Source organism: Rhinoderma darwinii, chromosome 3, assembly GCF_050947455.1.
Source record: "Rhinoderma darwinii isolate aRhiDar2 chromosome 3, aRhiDar2.hap1, whole genome shotgun sequence".
Classification (NCBI taxonomy): Eukaryota; Metazoa; Chordata; class Amphibia; order Anura; family Rhinodermatidae; genus Rhinoderma; species Rhinoderma darwinii.
In genome coordinates, this window is record NC_134689.1 from 269648108 (window position 1) to 269668652 (window position 20545).

The 20545-nt window shown below is 42.7% G+C and overlaps 1 protein-coding gene across 14 annotated transcripts in view; it reads right to left on the minus strand.

Annotated features, from left to right (window-relative positions):
- TJP1 (tight junction protein 1) overlaps window positions 1-20545 on the minus strand; it is a 467725-nt gene that overhangs the window by 101931 nt on the left and 345249 nt on the right. For 13 of the 14 annotated variants that reach the window (XM_075857911.1, XM_075857908.1, XM_075857907.1 and 10 more), the window contains one exon: window positions 3457-3513. In XM_075857911.1, the coding sequence (XP_075714026.1) occupies window positions 3457-3513 (57 nt within the window). Of the gene's footprint in view, window positions 1-3456; window positions 3514-3948; window positions 4065-20545 lie in introns of those variants that run through there. The other variant, XM_075857906.1, reaches the window with a different exon arrangement.

Below are 20545 nucleotides of genomic sequence, written 5' to 3' on the forward strand. Positions count from 1 at the left end.
GTCCGTTGTTTCACGGACCAAATCAATGAAAATGCGGAGACTGTTCTGTCAAAAATGGGCAGGAGTAGGACCTGTCCTATTTTTGACGGAACGGCTGCACGGTTCCATTAAAACAACGGAAGTGTACATGGCCCCATTGGAATGAATGTGTCAGGGCGCTATCCGTTAAAACAGTGGGCATGGAGCCTTAGTAAAAATGAAAGCTGCACTGTAGTTGGTTACTACGGGCCGTTTTTAAAGTGTAGCTAAACGCTTGACAAACTTCTGACATGTCAGAAGTTTGTATTGGTGGGGGTCCGAGCACTGAGACCCCCACCAATCGCTAGAACGAACCAGCTGAAGCTTTTTCAGGAAATCAATGTATCGGTTTACTGACTCAATAGAAAGTCTATGAGCTTGTACTCCGATACATCAGCTTTCCGGAAAAAGCCGAACAGGCACAAAGCGGCTGAGAAACCGCACGAGCGCTTCAGCTGCTTCGTTCTAGCGATTGGTGGGGGTCTCAGTGCTCGGACCCCCGCCAATCCAAACTTCTGACGTGTCTCTATAACATGTCAGAAGTTTGTCAAACATTTAGCTCCCCTTAAATGAGGACCATGATTCTGTACTTCGCAAACAATCAGGTCACCGCTTTCCAGAACACCCAATAGCTGTAATTTGCTTTGTACATGGAGGTATACATACGGATAAGGGGCATTTAAACCAATGAATTTTTAAAGTAACATGCACTCAATTATGGCCGACAATTACATTATCCTATAGAACAGTGTTCCTCAACCTTTTCCAGCGAAGTATCCCCTAGTGACAAAAAGCTCCAACCGAGTACCCCAAAGGAAGCGAGAAGTTATGTTAACAAAACAAGGTCCTGTTCACATTGCGGTCAGATGTTCCGTATGGAGCATTTGTTGACAGTTCCATCAGATTTTATGGGAATAGCACAGCATGCAGCACTATTCTTACCATCAAAGCGATGGACACCATTATGGAACCCTGACGGCCCCTATTAGAAGTCAAATGGGTCCATCAGCAACCTCAGCCCTGTATACAGTTTCCAGGCCAAAAGCCCCTGTATACAGAGCCCCAACCAGACGCCCTGTGTAAATACTGACCCCCAACCCAGACCAGTCACCCGCTATTTAGAGGCTCCATCCTTCCATAACAACGTGTCAGCCAGATACCGATGGCCATTAGAATCAACCATTAAAGCACAAAAAACAACGACGGACTAATAGTACCGGCTACCAGCGCACAATCCTGCGTGCACAGAGTTCAATAAACCGAACCGTAAAAAGAAATGTATGTCACTCCTTGAGCCGTTTTCGATTGTGTCAAGAGAAAAACAGCCGCAAAAAACACATCAAAAAACTTTTGATACTTAAAAAACGGCCGAAAATCAGAGGCTGTTTTCCCTTGGAAACAGCTCAGCTCCGTATTTTACAGACGTTTTGTGTGTGAACATACCCCAATACTACATGTATCCGGCCAATTATAATATTATAAAAAGTAAACAAACAAGTGAACATCACCTGAACTCTAGCGTGGCACGAGACTGTCCCTAGCATTTGAGATAAAGGTGTGTCTATGGTCCTATATACATTTGCCATTCATTATTGCATACTACGCTTGTACACTATCGGTGGTCAAACCAAAAATCATAGATTGGCCAAACACGGCGAGGGCCCCGCAGGTGATATATTTTAAAGCCTTATTCACACAAACGTGGAAATAGGCCATGTGACACGTCCTATTTTTACCTGTTTTCCCGGATCCCTAAACAGACTAAAGTCTATGAGGAGTCTGTGAAGTCAGGTCCCGCAGAGATGCAAATAGGCAGTGAAAAACAGCTGTTCATGGATTTGACACATGTTCATGTGAATAAGCCCTAATGTTGGTAGATACCAAATCCTCCTGGATATCAATTTTAAGTGCTGTGTCTTGATAGGTTTTCATTTTTGATACAATAGTCGATAACACTCGTCACATGTGTATATCAGTCAATGCTTTTGTAATGCACATAGTCTATAGGATTACATTTATAAAATAGGAACTGAGTTTTATTGCATATCAATATGTATTGCCCTTTATGATCATTGTAGGAGAGCGGGTATTTTCTTATTATTATTTAATCAGATACTGATTCTTTTGGGGGTCGAATTGAACCATTGCACTCAGCTGGCCTCATTGTTTGCATCTCCGATGAGCCACTTACATCTAGTATTGTGATGATTATCATGAGTATTTTTTTCTGCCGTTTAAGTCCTATAGAGATGTCTATTAGAAAAACACCAGGAAAAAAAAACGTAATAACCAGAGTATTCTGCATTTTGAAAAAACACAACTGACCCCAAAAACGGAAACATTTTTGTATGTAATGTTTTCTGTATATCACTATAGACCTTAATGTAACATCTGATAATGGCATTTAATTAAAAATAAACATGCTGTGAAAAACAGCAACAAATACGCCACGTAAAACGCAGCAAAGCACTGTGTGTCAAATCAGCCTAAAGGGAACGATCATTTCGCCGACAAAGGAGATAATCAATAAGGAAAGAAAACGGGCACTGGGGAGATGAAATCATGGTGTTGCCGACTGACACATTACTCTAATGTCTGACAGGTTGCCATGGGGAACATTTAAAGACAACTAGGTATTATTAATCTCTACGTACTTCACTGACTGTTTTATATGAGCTCCAATAAAAGATGATCAGTCACCGACAGTAAAGACAGTAATAAACCATGAGCCTAGTTTTACATTGCTAGAATAATTAGAGAAAACTTATTCATTTGTGAAGTATGACAAGCAACGGGCATATATACAAACTGACCAACCATGAAACCGCCAATGTTACGCAGCTTCCTCTCCGAGCCATCGCGCGGAGGACGTCCTGGGAATAATGCTACACTGCTCCCGGAAATTCTTGTATTTTACATGATGTACAAGCTACAAGTAGCTAAATATGCCGTCCTCCAATAGGTCATGAAGAAAGAGGTGTCATGATGCAGTTGACATCATACCACCTGGGAAGAATGTACTGGCCATGAACGGTCGGTTATACAACTTTATCTAGATTTGACATAATAAACAATAAGAAGCTCATAATGGAAGCCAAGCACTTAGAAGCAATGCACGCTGCACAACTAGTGTACAAAAAGTAACGCAATACACGTACAACATAAAATAACGACAACGTCCAGTTCAGACTAGACACCAGACCGGCAGCTCCACACGAGTGATCTGGCAGTACAGCTCGCTAATAATGCCAGCTACATATTTTTAAACTACAGCTGACAATGACACAAAGTTTACAAGCGATTTGGACAAAAGGAAAATGACAAAACCCATTTCCTTTCCTTCGGCTTCCTGACATCTGGCTTTTGTCTATTGTTCCCAATGGCAGTCAGTATCCTGAGTTACACAGAGGAGAGTTAACTCGTAGCTGGCCGACTTACCCTGTGGAGTGTGACTGTCTGCTGCTCCCATATCGCAGTCTCTTCCATTACAGTGTTCTGCAGAGAAGAAGAAACAGGTGAGTTCAAGTACACTGACCACAACACACAAGATATCAAGTCACACATGTCATCCAGTGAGGAATACTATCAAAGCAGTCTACAGAAGTGGATGGCATCATGGGAGTTGTAGTTTTACAACAGCTGGAGAGCTACAGGTTGCAGACCCCGGATCTAGATGCTGCTATTCAGCCTCACTGCTGTCATATACCCTCCGGACTCAGCGCCGCTACTAACGGACCACACACCTGGAAACCGTACAAGTCCAGAACTAGCACCGATCGCTCACTGGGTTCTGGGCGTAGCCCGGGGAGGAGCTGGAAGGCCGAGTTATGCTGAGATCCTCCCAGTAATAAACACATAATAACAATACTGCGGAGACATGGAAGTTGTGATAGAGCGAGACAACGGCTCAGCAGAAGGGGCCGCACTTACCAGAGCACGGGAGAACGGGGAAACTCAGCCCCCCAACTCTCCGCGCTGATGATGATGATGATCACCCGTACACTAGGATGTGGAATCAAGGGACACTTGGAAAGGGGTAGGAGCTCGCCCATAGGCCCGCCCATCGTCACAACGTCAGCACGTACAGAACAGCGCTACGTACTGACGTTGAACGCATGCCCAGCATATCCGCGCTACCCTCCCGCCCATCGTCGTTCGGGCATAGGGCCAAACATAGTCCTGTCAGATATAACGTGAGGAGAAGTGTGAATGCGGCTCTACAGAAGTCACTAGGACGCGGTAGTTACAGGACATACATGGTGTAGTCTACACTTTATTTGCCCTGATGTTCACCACAGGATCTCACAGATCCCCAGCTCGTATACTCACATGGCTCATTTTCACTTATCCACTATACACTTGAAAAAAGCCTGCATATTCGTTTCACATGAGACATTTTTAGGAGGCAGAATTAAAAAACGCCTCTTAAAAAGTGGCATGTCACCTCTTGCTGCGTTTTTGGAGCGGATTTTCCATTGACACTAAGGGTATGTTCACACGGCCTATTTACGGACGTAAATCGGGCGTTTTTGCCCCAAATTACGTCAGAAAATAACGCTGACAAACATCTGCCCATTGAAAGCAATGGGCAGACGTTTGTCTGTTCACACGAGGCGTAATTTATGCACCGCTGTCAAAAGACGGCGCGTTAATAGACGCCCGCGTCAAAGAAGTGACCTGTCACTTCTTTGGCCGTAATTGGAGCAGTTATTCATTGACTCCAATGAATAGCAGCGCTAGTTACGTCCGTAATGGACGCGGCATTCAAGCGCCTGCACATGCCATTACGGCTGAAATTACGGGGATGTTTTCAGGCTGAAACATCCCCGTAATTTCAGCCGTTACGGACGCCCTCGTGTGAACATACCCTTAGACAAAAAAAAAAAAGTCTAAAAAAAGACGCAACATAAGCTTCAAATACGAATTAGGCTCTGTTCACAGAGTTTGATGAGGAAACCGTGCCAAAAAAGGCTGAAACCGCCTCCTATTGATTTCAATAGGAGACAGGTGTTTTTTTCCCACGAGCGGGAAAAAAACAGCTTGTGGAAAAAAGCGTCATGCCCTTTAAGCCGTTTCCGTCTCGGACCTCCCATTGACATTAAGAGGCGGCAGAGAAAGCGGTTTTCTGCCCACGGCGCTCAATGGCCGCGCCCGAAAAGTGCAGGAAGGCCAAAATCTGCTTTAAAGAGGTTCTGTCACCACATTATAAGTGCCCTATCTCCTACATAATCTGATCGCGCTGTAATGTAGATAACAGCAGTGGTTTTTATTTTGAAAAACGATCATTTTTGAGCAAGTTATGAGCTAGTTTAGATTTATGCTAATTAATTTTTTAATAGACAACTGGGCGTGTTTTTACTTTTTACCAACTGGGCGTTGTACAGAGGAGTGTATGAGGCCGACCAATCAGTGTCATACACTTCACATTGTTCCATCTCACTGCACAATCATGCTGTAACAATGGGCTGGAACAATGAGAAGTGTATGACACTGATTGGTCGGCCTCATACACTCCTCTGTACAACGCCCAGTTGGTAAAAAGTAAAAACACGCCCAGTTGTCTATTAAAAAATGAATTAGCATAAATCTAAACTAGCTCATAACTTGCTCAAAAATGATCGTTTTTCAAAATAAAAACCACTGCTGTTATCTACATTACAGCACCAATCAGATTATGTAGGAGATAGGGCACTTATCTGCCCTGTGTGAACGTACCCTCAGGCCTCATTCCCACGACAGGGTTTCCCGGCCGGGTGCCGGCCGTTCATAAATCGGCCGGCACCCGGCTGCATTAGGAATAATAGACCCCTAATGGGGCTATTCACACGACCGATTTTTTGACAGCCTGGAAAACCAGCTGTCAAAAAATAGGACATGCTCTATCTTCGGCCGGCTACCCGGCCGCCCGGCTCCCATAGAAGTCTATGGGGCTGGGTAATACACGGCCATCACCGGAACGTGTCCCGAGTGATGGCCGGGTTTTCCGTCTATCTCCTCCTCACAGCGCAGAGTGCATGTGAGGAGGAGGAGTTGATGCCATTCTGACGAATGGCTGTGCGCTGTACACTGTGTGGCAGGGCCGGGGTGTACAGCAGGTGGAAGGGAGCGCTGCGCTGGCTCCCTTCCCCTGCTTGTTTTAAAAGCGCCCTGGCCCGGCGACACCTTCGATGGCGCCGCTACCAGCTGCTGCTGCTACTACTGCAGCGACGCCACTATAGCAGAGCAGGGAGGTATCTCCCCGCTCTGCTAGCCGCACTTTAGCTCCTTGAAGGAGCGGAATCCCCGTGTTTTCGGGGATTCCGCTCCTGGACAGAGCGCTTGATGTCTCTATCCATATCTGGGCAGTGACATCAGGGGAAACTCCTGAAGCGGAATCCCCGAACACATGGGGATTCCCCTTCAGGAGTTGCCGCTGATGTCACTGTCCAGATCTGCCCGGCACGGATGCAAAACTTTATGCAAACCGGCCGGGCAGAATGGCCGATTTTACCGGCCGGCACTCGGGCTCGGGCGCGACCCGGTCGTGTGAATCCCGCCTCAGTCTAGAGCTGCTTTCCCAATTCTGCAGGCTTTACAGATAACCTCTCCCATACTAGTACCGTGTGGTACTTTTCCGATGCCATATTATAAAACCCCTCACCCCACGTTATACAACCATAAATAAAATATATATAATATATATATATATACATACATATACATATACATACACATACATACATACACACAGATTGTACCGATATGTGCAACGCCTCCGGAAACAGGACTGAGGACCATTACCATACTCTATCTGTAGGCGTACAAAGGAGATCAATGTATTCAGCTCCTAGTGCTTTATATACACAGTCATTGCCATGTAAACAAACATTGCTGTCTGCTCACTCATGACTCATAAGTAATGCCCACAGAAACTGGTAATAAAGTGGCAAGTCCTACAATGAGAAAGTTTCCCACTTTATGGCAGACCTGCAATTCTGCCAGCGACGGTGTATAACGAAATTCCTACTAAGTGTACTCTATCACGGCTAGGGTTGCCACCTTTTTCACCCAAAAATACCGGACAAGGTAAATAGGAGTGGGATCTTGGGGGCGTGGCTTAACAGAGTTAATGTGGCGTGTCACCACATTATAAGTGCCCTATCTCCTACATAATGTGATCGGCGCTATAATGTAGATAACAGCAGTGGTTTTTATTTAGAAAAACGATCATTTTTCACCAAGTTATGAGCGATTTTAGCTTTATGCTAATGAGTTTCTTAATAGACAACTGGGCATGTTTTTACTTTTTGACCAAGTGGGCGTTGTGGAGAGAAGTGTATGACGCTGACCAATCAGAGTCATACACTTCTCTCTATTCATGCAATCAGACAAGCGTCTGCGGTCACATTCACACACATTAACGTTACTGAAGTGTCTTGACAGTGAATAGACATCACCTCCAGCCAGGACGGGATGTCTATTCACACTCCCGACTAGGGATGTCACGATACCAGAATTTGGACTTCGATACCGATACTTCGTTTAGTATTGCGATTTCGATACCAATTTCGATACTTTGCCAACAGTAATAAAAAAAAAAATTTCTTCCGTTTTCTGATGTGAGGCGCGAAGTGTGATGAATTTTGAATGCGCCTCACATTAATAGTAATTAATCCCATCCTGTTTCCCAGTCATAATGGATTCAAGAGCGGTCGTTCAGAGGTTAGGCTGATGCAAGGAAAATGTTGTAGTATGGTGGTCATTCAAATGAACACATGGACAGGGCATTTAGTATATTCCTGTGTCTTTTGGTGCAGGTTTTGTTAGGGTATGTTAACACGGCTTAGAGAAATACGTCTGAAAATACAGAGCTGGTTTCAGGCGAAACAGCTCCTGATTTTCAGACGTTTTTGTAGCAACTCGCGTTTTTTACGGACGTTATTGGAGCTGTTTTTCAATGGGGTCAATGAAAAACTGCTCCAAAAACGTTCCAAGAAGTGACATGCACTTTTTCGCGGGCATCTTGACAGCAACGCATAAAATTACACCTCGTGGGAACAGAACACCGTAAAACCCATTGAAAGCAATGGGCAGATGTTTGTAGGCATAACGGAGCCGTTTTTCAGACGTAATTCAAGGCGTAAAACGCCCGAATTACGTCTGAAAACAGTGCGTGTGAACATACCCTTACAATGTAATAGAGAGAAAAATAAAAAACACTCTCCCAGAGTACACTGTACTTTAAAAAAAACAAAAAACATAGTAGTGAAATAAGAGAACCACCACAAATTTAAAGAGGCTCTGTCACCAGTTTATAACTGCCCTATCCCCTACCTAATCTAATAATCGCTTTGATGTAGATAACTACTGGGTTTTGTTTTGAAAAACTTTTATTTTTGATTTGAGTTATTTTTGATAAGTTATGAACGTTTTAAGAGTTCTGCACATTTGTTCTTTCTGCCCAACTGGGCGTTGTAAAGAAAAGTGTAGGACGCTGACCGATCATACACTTCTCCCCATTCCAGCCAAGATTGATCCACAGCACAGAATGATCCCGCGGGTCCTTCACCGGAGCGATGGAAGACTGAGCAGATATCGCCTCCAGCCACTGTAGATTCGGATAAACGTCCTGGCATGGCTGGAGGCGATGCCTGTTTACTCTCCCTCTGGAGAAGGACCTGCGGGTAGAAGTGACGTCACAGCGTCATACACTTTTCTTTACAACGCATAATTGGTGAAAAGTAAAAAAAAAACGCCCAGTTTGGCATTAAAGGGGTATTCCGGAACTAAAAAATTACATTTATTTAAATAAAACAATGAAAAAGATATAACTTTCCAATGTACTTACGTTTCATCAGATGGCTGTAGCGTCGTATATCCTCCTCCGTCGCCGTCCCCTTAGCAATGCAAAATCTGCACTTCCTGTGCAGACCCGTCCATTTGGTCTTCTGCCTTGCTTCCGGTTTCCGGCTTTCACACTGTACGGTTACGTCAAAAATGACGTAACCGTACCACGTGCTTCTTTATTGAATTAGAGCATGCGTGGTGAACACACTCCACCGCGCATGCTCTGTGAAATTATGTGGCTGCGTCTTCAGCGGCCGTGTATATTACACTGCGCATGCGCAAGGTTGAAGGTGTGTAGCGGTGTGTATACGAAGTTGCAGGAATAACGGCCGTTTCGGCCGTCTTCCCGACAGGTGCAGGAGCTGTGACAGCTGCTGTCTCGTACAGCAGCTGCCGCAGCTCCTACAGCGGGGACCGATCGCTGTGTCCCCGCTGTCTAACCCCTTAAAAGCCGCGTTCTATAGAGATCGCGGGTTTTTAGGGGTTAAGTTACCATCGCCGGCCTGCTACACGATAGCGGCCGGCGATGGTTACTATGGCAACCGGACACCAAACAAAGGCGTCCGGCTATGCCATCGACGGAAGCCTAGTGGGTCCTGACAAAGTCAGGACCCACTATGCTTGCTGTCAGTGAATAGCTGACAGTTCTAATACACTGCACTACGGATGTAGTGCAGTGTATTAGAATAGCGATCAGGGCCTCCTGCCCTCAAGTCCCCTAGTGGGACAAAGTAATAAAGTAAAAAAAAAAGTTAAAAAAGATGTGTAAAAATAAGAAATTAAAAGTTAAAAAAATCCCCCTTTTTTTCCCTTATCAGTCCTTTTTTATTAATAAAAATATATAAATAAACGATACATAATTGGTATCGCCGCGTCCGTAACGGCCTGAACTACAAAATTATTTCGTTATTTATCCCGCGCGGTGAACGCCGTAAAAGAAAATAATAATATACCGTACCAAAATCACAATTGTTTGGTCACTTCACCTCCCAAAAAATGTATTAAAAATAGATCAAAAAGTCGCATTTACCGAAAAATGGTCCTGATCGAAACTACAGTTCGTTACGCAAAAAATAAGTCCTCGCACGGCTTTATTGATGGAAAAATTATAAAGTTCTGGCTCTTAGAATAAGGTAACACAAAAAGTGAATGATTGTTTACAAAACGTATTTTATTGTGCAAACGCCATAAGACATAAAAAAACTATAAACATCTGGTGTCACCGTAAGGCCGAGTTTACACGAGCGTGTGCGTTTTGTGCAAGCAAAAAGCGCGGCGTTTTGCGTGCGCAAAAAGCACTTAACAGCTCCGTGTGTCAGCCCTTTATGATGCGCGGCTGTGTGATTTTCGCGCAGCCGCCATCATTATGACACTCCGTTTGGATGTTTGTAAACAGAAAAGAACGTGGTGCTTTTCTGTTTTCATTCATCCTTTACAGTGCTGTTGCGTGAATCACGCGCGTCCCATGGAATTGCTTCCGTGCGACATGCGTGGTTTTCACACACCCATTGACTTCAATGGGTGCGTGATGCGCGAACAGCGCACAAATATAGGACGTCGTGCGTTTCACGCAGCGGACATACGCTGCGTGAAAATCACGTACCTGTCTGCACGGCCCCATAGAGTAACATAGGTCCCTGCGACGCGCGTTGCAAAAACGTATAATACGCTCGTGTAAATGAGCCCTAATCGTATCGCCCCATAGAATAAAGTGAATATGTCATTTATAGCGCACGGTGAACGCTGTAACAAAAATAGAATTAAAAAACAATAGAATTGCTGTTTTTTAGTCACCGCGCCACTTAAAAATAGAATAAAAACTGATCAAAAAGCCGCATGCACCCCAAGAAAACTACAATGTATTCCTCAAGGGGTCTAGTTTCCAAAATGGGATCACCTTTTGGGGGTTTCCACTATTTTGGTACCACAAGACCTATTCAAACCGGACATGGTGCCTAATAAAAAGGCGGCCTCAAAATCCACTAGGTGCTCCTTTGCTTCTGAGGCCGGTGCTTCAGTCCATTACCGCCCGAGGGCCACATGTGGGATATTTCTACTGCAGAATCTGGGCAATAAGTATTGAGTTGCGTTTCTCTGGTAAAACATTTTGTGCATAAACTTTCTAAATGCTGTTGTGAATACTTTGAGGGGTCTAGTTTCTAAAATGTCGTGTTTCATAGGGGTGTCTAATATATAGGCCCCTCAAAGCCACTTCAGAACTGAACTGGAAGCCCAAAAAAAATAATTAGGCAATACTTCGCTTCTATACGAACTAGTTAGCGATTCACAGTGTGATGAAGTAAGGGGAAGCAGCGCTTATACGAGCGGTGCACCCCCTTCAAACAGCCGATGACTTTTCAGTTCACAGGTAGCAGAGTTACATGATGGGGAATTTGTTTTCCTGTTGTGTAACTCTGCTACCTGTCAATGGAAAAATCAGCTGCCAGAGTGAAAAATGTTTCCACACAGAGGAGTACCGCAAAGAAACACCTGGGAATCAGACATGATGGACTAACATTTTTCCCTGTGGTGGATGACTTTTCAGTTGACAGGTAGCAGAGTTACATGAAGGGGAATTATTTTTCATCGATGGCTAGTTAGGAGCGCTGCTTCCCTTTAGTTTTTTCTTGCTCACTGTGAATCTCCGACACAGGATGCAGCGGCGATCCACAGGTATTGCTCCTTTTATCCCAATTCACATGTTAGAATTCAATTTTTTTTATTTTATATATATATATATATATATATATATATATATATATATATAAAATACAGTATTTAAAACTAAGACTGTATAAACAGTTAATATACATTTAGAAAACTTATAATTATAAAGACCAAACTTTACGTATCATCATATAGGGTCAGTGTTGTTTAAAAACGCAGATATCCAGTGATTTCAGCTTGTGCTAGCAGTAATAGAATGAGAGCACCAAAATGAAGACTGAGATTGCAGAAGTTAGTAGAGCTGGGTGTAGTAGGCGGAGCAAGTGCACTGCTGCATGCACATTGCATGCTGGGACTAGAGCAGTGCATGCAGGGAGGAGAAACACAGGAAGAGAAGAGGAATGAACTTACTGAGCAAAACAAACCTCTCCAGGTAAACAATAGGGAGTAATGTTACTAAAACCATTTATTATCAAGAAAAAGCTAGACAGAGTGCACTAATATATTAATAGAGGAACATTGCATTGATTTAAAAAAAAAAATAAAGTATTGGAAAACCCCTTTAAAGACAAATTTGCATAAATCTTAAAAAATGTTCATAGCTTCGTCAAAAATAAAAACACAGTAGTTACCTACATCAAAGCGCCTATTAGATTAGGTAGGAGATAGGGCAGTTATAAACTGGTGACAGAGCCTCTTTAAAAACCGCATCCATATGGCCGAAGGGGTTTTGACTAAGGGCTCATCCACGCACTGCGCAACTGCCGCGTTTTTCCCGGCCGGAATTTCGGATGGAAAAAACGCATAATATAGTAGCAGCATGGTGGGTGAGATTTAACAAATCTCATTCACACGCGGCGTAAACATTCCGAGCAGAAATTGACATGCGGTGGGTATTTTTCGGACCGCAGCATGTCAATTCCTGCTGCGGAAAATGGCCAGAATTGCTGTGTTTTTCTGAGATGTCACCATCTCCTAACATTGTGAAAAATGCAGCAAAATACGCACCATTTTCTGCCGAAAAAGCCGCAGGAAATGGTGTTTTTGCCACAGCGGAAGGTCTGCGTTTTTCAACGGAACTGCTGCAGAAATTTTCTGCAGCAATTCCACTGTGTGTGGACAAACCCTAAGAACGACGCCAGAAACCAGAAAAAAACCAAAAAAAATGTTGACGATTGGAACAGATTTTGAGTCGCAGAAATTCCTGCAACAAAGTCTGCAGCGTGTGCAGGGGGCCCTTAGGCTTCCTTCGCAAACACACACTTTGTGTGGTGTTTTTTGGGCAAATAGTCAAGTTTTATAGTAAGACCGTATATGCATTTTTTACGTGGCCTTTTTTACATTGCAAATTATGCGATTCAAAGATCATGTCATGCATTATTCTGAAAAAAAAATACACAAAAACAAAAAAAAATAAAAAAAGGAACACACATTGACATATGATTTTTAGGCCTTCTTCACACGAGCGTTGAATACGCCCGTGATAGCCATTAAAACAATGGCAGTCACACGGACGCACATTTTTCAATGGGGCCGTTCACAGGGTCATTGTTTCAACGGATCGTGTGAAGGGTCAGTTGAAAAATAAAAACTCTCCTATTAACTTCCGTTTTCACAGGGGCAACTCGGATGTGAAAAAGTCACGTTTTCACATCAGAGTTTCCCCACGCTCGTGTGAATCTATATCCTTAGAGTGAAAAAAAACCCTATTGAGGTATATGCTTGGAAAAATACAAGACCCAGCCTTGCTCTATTTTGTACCACTGAACCAAAAAAAAGCAAGACACAAGAAAAGACCTCCACCTATAAAAACAGTGTATTTGTATTGCATTTTACATTTCCATATGAACTACAAACGGATGCAAAAAAATGCCAGAAAAACGCTGCGTTTAGAGCCACCCTTAGGCCTCATGCTCACAGCCGTGCCCATAATCACGGCCCACAATCAAGGGCACGGTCGGCCGCGGGCCGCATTTTCAGGCTGTTCTTCCATACAAAGTATTGGAGCACAGCCCGTAAAATACGAAAAGTAGGACATGCTCCATAATTGCTGGCACGGACGCCTAGCTAGCGAGACGGAAAGGTGTCCGCGGCCAATAGAATCGGGCGGGTCCATAAATGTGGACCGTATTACCTTTTGCAATTATGGATTTTTTAAGGTCGTGTGCATGGGGCCTTAGGCCAGGATCACATACAGAGTCTTAATGGCGTTTTTGGCTTATTTTCTTTTATCCAAAGCCAGAAGTAGATCCAAAAGGGGAAGAAAAAAAGTAAAGAAAAGACTGAAGAATCTTTTTTTGTGTCCACTTTACTATTCAATACAACTCTATGTATAAAAATTGTCTTTAAAATGGCAGTCTATGGCACCAATATGCAACTGTATAGGTATACACAACTGTACAGTCTATGCAGAAATCGTACCAGAAACACCAAACATGCTGTGAATTTGCCTTTCGAAGCCAAACTGGACAAGTCAGGTGTTTTGGTGGTTCAGCAGTCCACTATTGTCATAAGGAACCAGACACAGAGTCTACAGGGGGGAATTTCTCTGAAATTACCAAATGTGTCCTGTAGTAATCATTTCTGTCAAAAACTTGACGTTAATGGCGATAATCTTGGAACGGACAATTATACAAGTTAACGGGGAAAAAAAACCATAAACTTACTTAGTAGTGGTAGAAGTGTAATGAAATAGAATTCAAACATGAAACACAAGTCATTGAAAACGTGCTATCCAGTAAAAGAGAATACACTTCAGCATATTCAAGATCACATGAACCTTGAGCAGCAATAGTGCAGTTCACTGGGGGCAGGCACACATTGCCATTTTATCACTTCTAGGGAGGAATATGGTGCAATATAGAAAGAACATCCAGTACAAAACAATACGGACTGCAATATGGTGCAAAAAAAAGAGTTTCATATTGTTCACTGTATAGAGGACCGACGATAAAGGGGTAGTCCACTTTTTATTTATGATAGAATAGAAAACCGTAGTGTTTTCGAATATACACAAATTAGAAATTCTGCCACATACCTTTCTTATATCAGAGTAGTAGGCCCCTGTCTATTCAGAGGAGAGTCCAGCCTAATATATCCAGATTAAATATTACTAATATGGCTTCAGTCATGTGACACACACACACGTGACCCCTAACAGTCCGTTACATGACATACATGTGTTGAGATAGGGGACACATCCATAGGCTAAGAAGTTAGGATTAATGGGGGAATAATGATGAACAACTACTTCACAGTGAATGTATTTACTTAACGTGGCCTGTCTCTAGGTGATGTGGTCATGTTGTAAATAAAGTGAACTGTAAGGCCCTCTTCACACAGTTCTTTTATAGGCAGAAAATTCTTGGCGCGATTTTTGTGGCGTTTTTCGCAGCAGCCATTGAGCGCCATGGGCAAAAAAACAAAACACACACACTCAGTCTACCATTGATTTCAATGGGAGGTCAGAGGCGTTACCACGGCAAGATAGAGCATGCCGCTCTATTTTTACCACGAGCGGCTAAAACACAGCCACGAAAAAAAACGCCTCCCTTTGAAATCATAGGGGGCAGTTTCGGACGTTTTTTGACGCTGATTCCAACGCGGTTTCCACATCAAAATCAGCGTTAAAAAAAAACTGTGTGAACTGGGCCAAAAACACAAACACAGGAGACAACATAAGGCCCTGGTCACATGGATTTTTTCTGCCTGCAAAAAACTCTGCCTCAGAATTCCTTCAAGAATTTTGAGGCAGAGTTTGACCTGCCTGCGCTTTTTTTGCCTTGGCCATTTAACCCCTTAAGGACACGCCCAATTTTGGCCTTGAGGACAGAACAATTTTTTAATATTTCCCTCTTTGCATCCCGACGCTCATAACTTTTTTATTTTTTGTACGACGTAGCTGTATGAGACTGTTTTTTGCGGGACAAGTTGTACTTTATGTAGGTACAAATACATTATCGTTTAATTTCTATAAATTTTTATTTTGGCGAAAATGCAGAGAAAAAAAAAAAAGCAGTTCCGAGGCAGTTTTAATATATATATTTTTTTTTTACACCATACACCGATGATTATAAATAAATGTGATACATTTGTTGTATAGATTGTTAGGGCCGTGGCGATACCAAATATGTGTATTTTTTTTTTCATTTTTAATTAATTAATTTATCATTATTTTTTTTAATATTCATTTAACTTTTTTTTTTATCCCATAAAGGGATTTTTCATTTTGATTTTGTAACTGCAATGTACTGGCATAGATCTATATGCCAGTACATTAGCCTGTGTAGTGATTGTACACAGGCAGTTGTTAGGGCATACCTCAGTATGCCGTTACAACAGGAAATATGTTCAGACAGCTTTGGGGTCCTTCACTGGACCCTGGGCTCACTGGCCATACAAGTTGTGGGCTTTGATCAAGTCACAGTTATTTTCTGTGATGAGGTCAAAGTGCAGTCCCCCCTCCTTGAACGCCGCAATCAGCTTTTATCACGGCATTCAGGGGGTTAACAGCGGGGAGAAGAGGCTTCTCTCTTCTCTGCTGACAAAGCGGGGCCGTGGCTGTGTATTACAACCATTGCCCCGCTCTCAATTGCGCGCAGAGACGGCTGTCACACAGGACGAGAATGCTCGTCCTAATGTGCGAAGTACCCGCCGCTCAGGACGAGCATTCTCGTCCTGTGTCGGCAACGAGTTAAGCTAATGCAAGGATCGCGGGCCAAAAACGCAGGGAAAAATGCATGGAATTGATCGCCGCGGGTTGTTTCTGCCTCCCATTAATTTCAATGGAGGTCAGGCAAGAAAGGACATGCCGTGTTATTTCTCTTGAGTGCAGCCAAAAGCCGCCTGGGAAAAAAAACCAAAACAAAAACGCCTCTGCCTCCAATTGAAATAATTGGGGGAGGGGGATTTTCGGCGGTGATTCCAACGCGGTTTCCACATCAAAAATCAGTGCCACAAAACTCTGTGTGAACAGGGCCTAAGGGCTGCTGCTCCTCATTGTCGGACATGATGAGACAATGCTGTAGGAAGAATACTTTATACTACTCAGTAAAATACTATTAACCTGTTAGATACATAGACATTGTTACCTGAAAGCCAGGGGGTCACATGATGTGTGGGTGGTGGGTCACATGACTGAAGAGATGTTTAGTCCATTCAGTTATCCTATGGAATATTCCTTAAACTAGAATTAATTTTTTTTATTACTATTTTTTTTAGACAGTCTATTGCACTGTTTTAAGGAAAGGTATGCGAGCAGAATTTCTATTAGATGTATATTAGAAAATTGTATGATTTCCTATTCTACAAATAAATAAAGCAAATAAAAGACGGACAACCTCTTTAAAAGGGAGATTTTAGCCTCCCAAACCGCTAGTTATCTAGAAGGCCCTGTTCACACTGAGATTTTTGATGAGTTTTTTGACGCGGAAACCGCGCCGCAGAACTCGTCAAAAAACGCCGAAAATGCCTCCCATTGATTTCAATGGGAGTTGGACGAGTTTTTTTACCGCGAGTAAAAAAAACGCGTTGCGGTAAAAAGAAGCGTCATGACACATCTTGAGGCGGTTTCCGCCTCCAAAACCCCATTTCAAACAGTCAGAAAGAGGAAAAAAAACGCCTCGACGAGTGTTTTGACGAGTTTGTCAACCCACTTTGCAAAAGTGAGCAGTTTTTGCAGGAGGAATTTTCTTCCTGCAAAAAAACTCTGTGTGAACACAGCCTAATTAAGGGTAAAGCAGTAGACATACCTCTCTTGAATATCTTAGTCTTTGCACCAAGGTAAATAATAAATTTTTATCCTGCCACGCGCCATATGCAAAATAGTTTTGCGGTGTGTGTCAAGAGGGCAGTACAGCATCTAGAGCTCCGAACCCTCCCCAGTTGATTGACAGCTCTGATTGTCTTCAGCAACATACAGACAGAGCCATCAATCGACTGCAGAGGGGAGGGCAAGGAGAGGGATTGGCGCTCAAGATGCCGGACACAGTTCGGCGAACACTGCAAACCTAATTTGCATACGGCTTGTGGCAGGATAAAACTTTCTTACCCTGATGCAAGGACTAACATATGTGACAGTGGTATATTATGTTAGCGTTTTGGGAGTATATAAAATGATGACAGGCTCCCTTTAAAAGGCTCGTAAACATCTGATCGCAGGATTAATTCCGAATAGACATCTATGGCTAAATATCTCTCCTACGATGTTTAGTAATCCACATTAATGAAAGTAGGCCAACACAAGGTCAAAACACAAGCTGGAGGAATTTTATTAGCAAATGTCAAGTGTTGTCAAATTGCAACTAGAAGTATCAGGATACAGGTATTATTAAATCCAGATTTGCAGGGTTAACACGGCACTGCTGGTGTGTTCATTGGTCTATGGTTTTATGAATCACTGCATAGTAACATTACAAGGTTACACTAAGCTTTCAATTAATGTAGGCCTCCTGTTTCAGATTACATAGACAAGCAGACAGACCGTACTCACAGTAGTGAGACTGACGGAATTCATTGACTTATCACATGCTGTTCTCTGGGTATAGCTACAAATCTTCTGACAAGAAGTATCGTTTAATACACCAGCTCAGTGAGCATTGGACGCAGGTGCCACTGTCTGCATTGTCACTACAGCAAAAGAACTGAATAATCTAGATGATCACTCCCCAAAGCCATTTTTATAGGGCGCAGGGTATGCATGGCAGTAATGTTACTGTACCATTGGATGCTCGCCTTCGTATAGAAATATTCCACATGCACTAAAGATCAGGTCAATACAGCCTTTTCAGCCCAATCAATAAGCAATTTGGACATAAACGTACATGTTAGAACCCACCAGAACAGTTAACCGGCAAAAATTAAATAAAATAAAATCTTTGTCAATCATATAAGTTATACTATAAAGCAAGGTCCAACACCTTTTATGGCCTTCATAAACCACTGGTGTGATGTCAATTGTAACTCTAGTGTTCAGCTTTGAGAGACTAACCGGAGATTTTCATGTTAGGAAAAAGTGTATGCCAGAGATTCCCTACTCATTTAGGATACATAAGCAGTAAAGCATACCGTCCCTATAATACATGTCCGGTAAACAGTCACCCTTCTCAATTATTCAACCATGGAAATCAGCAAAGTGAAAGAAAAAAAACACACTGAAAAGTAGCAACAAATACAAACTGCAGCAAATCTATTAAAACCGTACCCCTCCACAAAGCACATGACATTTTAGTAACGCTTTATTAAGCCTCCTTCACAAACCTTTTTTTCAGTAGAGAACGTCATGCGTTTTGGGTGTCGTTTTTTATTTAGTGTAATTTTGTACAGGAGTTTTTGAAGTCCTATAGAGGCTATGGAAAGAAACGCCAGAGAAACAGCCACACCAAGAGCCTGCTGCGTTTTGAAAGAAAAGCCCATTGATGCCTAGGCATTTAAAAAAAATGCCACAAACCATAGTGTGTAGGCGCTCATATTTTATTACAGACTTTAAAGTAACATCTGGCTGCAGCGGTTTTTTTGTTTTTTTTAAAACACAGACCATAAACACTGTGTGTGTGAATCTAGCCTTAGGGACTGTTCACATTAGCGTGTGGTTCTGTTTGGGGTTTCCGTTCATCTATTCCATCAGAGGAATAGATGAACGGAAACCATAGCTTCCGTTTGCATTACCATTGATTTCAATGGTAATACGTTTTGTTGGTTTCTGTTCCTTAAAGATTTTTTGTTTTTTTTGACAGAAACAATAGCGCAGTTGCCAAATGGAAACAGACGCAGGCCCTTACACATATGATTGGTTAATGCCGTTTTTAAACATTGCAAAAAAATATTTAACAAAAACAAAACCCAATTTGATCGTTCAATTTCGATGCAGTTCTTTTTTGCCAAAATTGTGAACGAATACAAAAGGTAAAAACGAATAAAAGCAGTGAGATCAGGAAAGCATTAGACTGTGATTTGGCTTGGAGTAGTGATGTCATCCCTCTACAAGCTTTAGTAGCAGGGTGACCACCACTGGAATGTTGTCATCTACCAGACTATCTCCCACAGATTCTTCATGTGATGCATCAGTCTTCCGGGAAATAAAGAATGTGAATGGCATCATGGGTACAATTCAAAGCATGTGAAACACCAACCAGGAATTCTATTAAGATCAGTTTAGATTTAGCAGCTACTTCATTATCCATAAAGTAGACCAACTAGTGTACAACTGGATGAGGGCAGCTTCTGGACATAAGAGCCAGGTGCAATATAAACAGCTGAGCACTCAGACAGCCTCCGCAACTGTGCGTCCCATGAAGGACACAGGAATTAGATGGTATATGAATGACGTCACCGTCCAAATCACAGAAATACACCACAAAAAACAACATACGCCAAGGCTGGACAGATCACATTTGCAATGCACTTCTTAGCATAATTTCAATAACTTGTTACTTTTGTAGTTGAAACTGGACACATCATCGCAGCAAACACTATTAAAGCTGACACGGCCGCTAGCAATGGAGAACAACTGACCGAGGCAGAGTGTCAAGTCTAAAAACATATCCATTCAGTCCTATCCAGAGGCTGAAGAGGAACATCAAAGCTAGATGGAGAATAGGAGAGGATGGATGACGTGCCCACAGAGCAGTCCTGAAATACATAGACAGCAAAAAACATGTACCCATAATATTATCCTTAATAGTTCAGGGGTACTGGGGAGTTTATAGACATTTGACTAACATTTTATTGTCCTTTAAGGAAATAGGCAAGAAAGAAAATACATTTACAGGAATCTTCCATCACAACAATTGTTAGGCCCTGTTCACACAAAGGTTTTTTGGCACGGATTTTGATGTGGAAACCGATTCGGAATCAGCACCAAACAATGGCAAAATCGCACCCCGTTGAATTCAATGGGAGGCAAAGGCGTTTATTTCCCGAGCAGGTTTTAGCCCCTAGCAGGGAAAAAAAAGGGGCATGTCTGTGGAGTTTTTTTTCCTGCGGTCTTTGCATTAGCTTCAATGGCCGTGGCTGAAAAACGCTGCGAAAACTGCAG